The sequence below is a fragment of the Trypanosoma cruzi genome, genomic scaffold (assembly GCF_000209065.1).
Source record: "Trypanosoma cruzi strain CL Brener 1047053513197 genomic scaffold, whole genome shotgun sequence".
Taxonomy (NCBI): domain Eukaryota; phylum Euglenozoa; class Kinetoplastea; order Trypanosomatida; family Trypanosomatidae; genus Trypanosoma; species Trypanosoma cruzi.
Genome location: NW_001849270.1, coordinates 17,595 through 20,438, shown reverse-complemented (window position 1 = coordinate 20,438; position 2,844 = coordinate 17,595). Strand labels below are relative to the sequence as shown.

At 47.5% G+C, this 2,844-nt stretch overlaps 3 protein-coding genes across 3 annotated transcripts, besides 6 other annotated features; 2 read left to right on the top strand and 1 right to left on the bottom strand.

The window, feature by feature from the left end:
* Positions 1-798, top strand: Tc00.1047053509351.10 (delta-1-pyrroline-5-carboxylate dehydrogenase, putative; the record flags this gene model as incomplete). Its single annotated transcript, XM_797729.1, has 1 exon — positions 1-798. A coding segment is annotated over one exon (798 nt), but the record flags the coding sequence as incomplete, so codon positions are not given.
* Positions 1-2,844: a sequence feature (heterozygous, Esmeraldo-like haplotype).
* Positions 1,065-1,109: a sequence feature (A-rich).
* Positions 1,246-1,272: a microsatellite.
* Positions 1,321-1,354: a microsatellite.
* Positions 1,486-2,061, top strand: Tc00.1047053509351.6 (metaciclina III; the record flags this gene model as incomplete). Its single annotated transcript, XM_797730.1, has 1 exon — positions 1,486-2,061. The coding sequence occupies one exon, from the start codon at positions 1,486-1,488 to the stop codon at positions 2,059-2,061; it is 576 nt and encodes a 191-aa protein (XP_802823.1).
* Positions 2,293-2,316: a microsatellite.
* On the bottom strand, positions 2,410-2,628 carry Tc00.1047053509351.4 (ribosomal protein L38, putative; the record flags this gene model as incomplete). Its single annotated transcript, XM_797731.1, has 1 exon — positions 2,410-2,628. The coding sequence occupies one exon, from the start codon at positions 2,626-2,628 to the stop codon at positions 2,410-2,412; it is 219 nt and encodes a 72-aa protein (XP_802824.1).
* Positions 2,659-2,692: a microsatellite.

Here is a 2,844-nt window from a genome sequence, read left to right as displayed (position 1 = left end):
CCACGTATAAGTGGTGAAACGGGTGGAAAAGACTTCCACCTCGTTCATCCGAGCGCGGATTTGAAACTTGCGGCGGCTTTGACAATACGTGGGGCGTTTGAATTCCAGGGCCAGAAGTGTAGCGCCACTTCGCGGCTATATGCCCCCAAGAGCCGATGGGAAGAGTTGAAGAATTATATGCTTGGTGTGCACGAACAGCTCAAGATGGGTCAGCCAGATGATTTCAAGAGCTTCATGTGTGCCGTTATCGATGAAACTGCCTTTGAACGGAATAAAAAGTATATAGATATTGCCAAATCGAGTCCATCAACGTATTCTGTTATTGCTGGTGGTGGATGCTATAAGACGGAGGGTTGGTTTGTGCAACCAACAATCATTGAATCGAAGGACAGTCAGGCACAGCTCATGCACGAAGAGATCTTTGGACCCATCTTAACGGTGCATGTGTATGATGACAGCAAGCCAGGGTTCTGGTCGGATGTGTGCGATGTCGTCAATCGCACCACAAAGTATGCACTCACTGGCAGCATCTTTGCGCAAGATCGTCAGGCCATTCGTGATGCAACAACAAAACATTTGCGTTACGCCGCGGGGAACTACTATATCAATGACAAATGTACCGGTGCGGTCGTGGGCCAACAACCTTTTGGTGGTGCTCGTGCGAGTGGTTCAAATGACAAGCCCGGCAGCCCTCTTTTCCTGACTCGGTGGGTTTCGGCACGTACAATTAAAGAAAACTTTGACCACAGCACGCAGGTGTCGTATCCTCACCAATTGCCAGACCGCTTGTTTGTTTAGGGAAGTAATAGCATGAAGTGAGTGATGCAATGTGGCCAATAGAAATACATCTGTGTGAGAAATGAACGGCCCCAAAATTTTATTACTGACTTCCAGCAGTTGGGTGATTACACAAATCGGGGACGGTGGGGGGAAAAAGGGGTTTATGGAGGGGAGTTTGATATTTTCTTATTTAACTACGCGTTTCATGTGAACAAACAATATGCGATCCGTTCAGAGCGAACGAGGAGCGTTTGTGTATTTGTTTACTTCAAGTGGATTGGTGCTTTTTCTTTTCTTCCTTCTTTTTTTTTTCTTTTTTTTTCTTTTTTGTGGGTGATGAAAAGACATGAGTAAATGATGCCGCAAATATGACTTTTTTGATTATACTTTTGTTGACCGCTTTTGGAGGCAATGAGCGACGTATTGTCCGCCCTCTTTCAATTGCCATCACACACACAAAATTGATTTTCTCTTTTTTTTTTTTTTTTTTTTGTTGTCGTTGTTGCCATCAGGTCCGAAAAAAAAGAAAAAAAAATGCCTTTTGTTTGTTTTTCATTTATTTATTTATTTATTTCTTCTACGCAACCAACATTCGGTGCGTTTGTTTATTTTTCTTTCTTCTTGTTTCTCCGCTGCGTCACACAATAGACATTGAGGAAAGAAGCCACGGGGGGTGGCTCCAAAGGCATAAGAGGTGGCGGAAGTATGTCGCGACGCAAAGATAACAAATCCCACCTGAAAGAATTCGTCCGTCGACTTCGCGATCAGGGCCGTCAGGGAACGCCTCAGGCATCGGCCGGGCGGGGGAGAGCGCGCACGGGTGAAGGCAGAGGACGGTACGCTCTCTCCTTTTCAGGGCGTTCCGTGGTGGCAACCGCCCCCACACGTGGCCGCTCCTATCTCCCACGCTCGCGCAAGGATACCGAAGATGACAGCATGCCTCTTACTGTTGCCGATGCCGCTTTGTCGTCAACGGATGACGCGCGGGGTCAAGGACGGGAGCATCAGCGTCGCCATCGTGACGAGGAGACAAGGACGTCGGAGGAGAGCTCACGGAGGCGCCCTTCTCGCTCTACGGAAAGCGACCCACATGACGTTGTGTTGTCAGAGAGCCGCGCGTCTGTCCTCCCTTCCACATCGACAGGGAGCCGAACAAGCGGCAGCACTGATCCCGTTTCCGAACACGCTGCAAGGCGGGTGGACACGAGACGTGGAATGGGCAGAAGGAGAGGCGGGGACAGTGAGAAGAGTCTAAAGCGCCCGAGGACAGGTGGGCCCTAACGTGAATTGTCGTTCCCATCATTAGCAGTTTCTGCGCCAATTGAGGGCAAATAATGAGAGAGAGTAAACGGCAGCAAAGAAAAAAGAAAAAAAGAAAGATTCAAATAGCGACGAGTGTGGAAAACGCAAATAAATTATTTCGCGTGTCGAGGGCTCCAAAACCTCATTGCTGCATCTGATTCTTTTTTTTTTTTTTCTTTCTGCATAATTGGCAAAGAAGGGGGAACCAGTAAAAAAAAAAAAAGAAAAAAAAAACGAAGGAGAGACAAAAAATTATTTGAATGGTCTAAAAAAAAAAAAAACGTAAGGCTCTGTAAATGGTGCGGAATGGAAATGTTGGTGTTGTGCTCAATGGGGGGGGGCGGTGATCTTCTTCACGGAGGGGTGAATGGACCGCTCAATTTTGTCCGCCTTCTTCTTGTCAGCAACGACGAGGGTGTAAAGGTAGCGGCTGCATCGCACCTTGAACTTTGTCTGCGTCGGGTTGTGCTTCACCTTCACACATCTGGCGTCCTTGCGGGAGCAGATGGCGAGGAACTCCTTCACGCTCTTGATTTCACGGGGCATCGTTCACCACAGGCGGATCCTTGATGGGAGAAAAAAAAAAAAAGAAAAAAAAAAAGGAAGAAAAGTGAATAAAAGAGGTGCAGGTAGCGTTACTTAAAAAAATAGCGAAAGCGCACAAAAAGACGCATTGGAGTTGCTTTGGCAACTCAGCACCGCCATTGCAACAAACACCCAACTCGTTTCACTTCTTCCCGAACCCACCCGTTCAATTCCTCC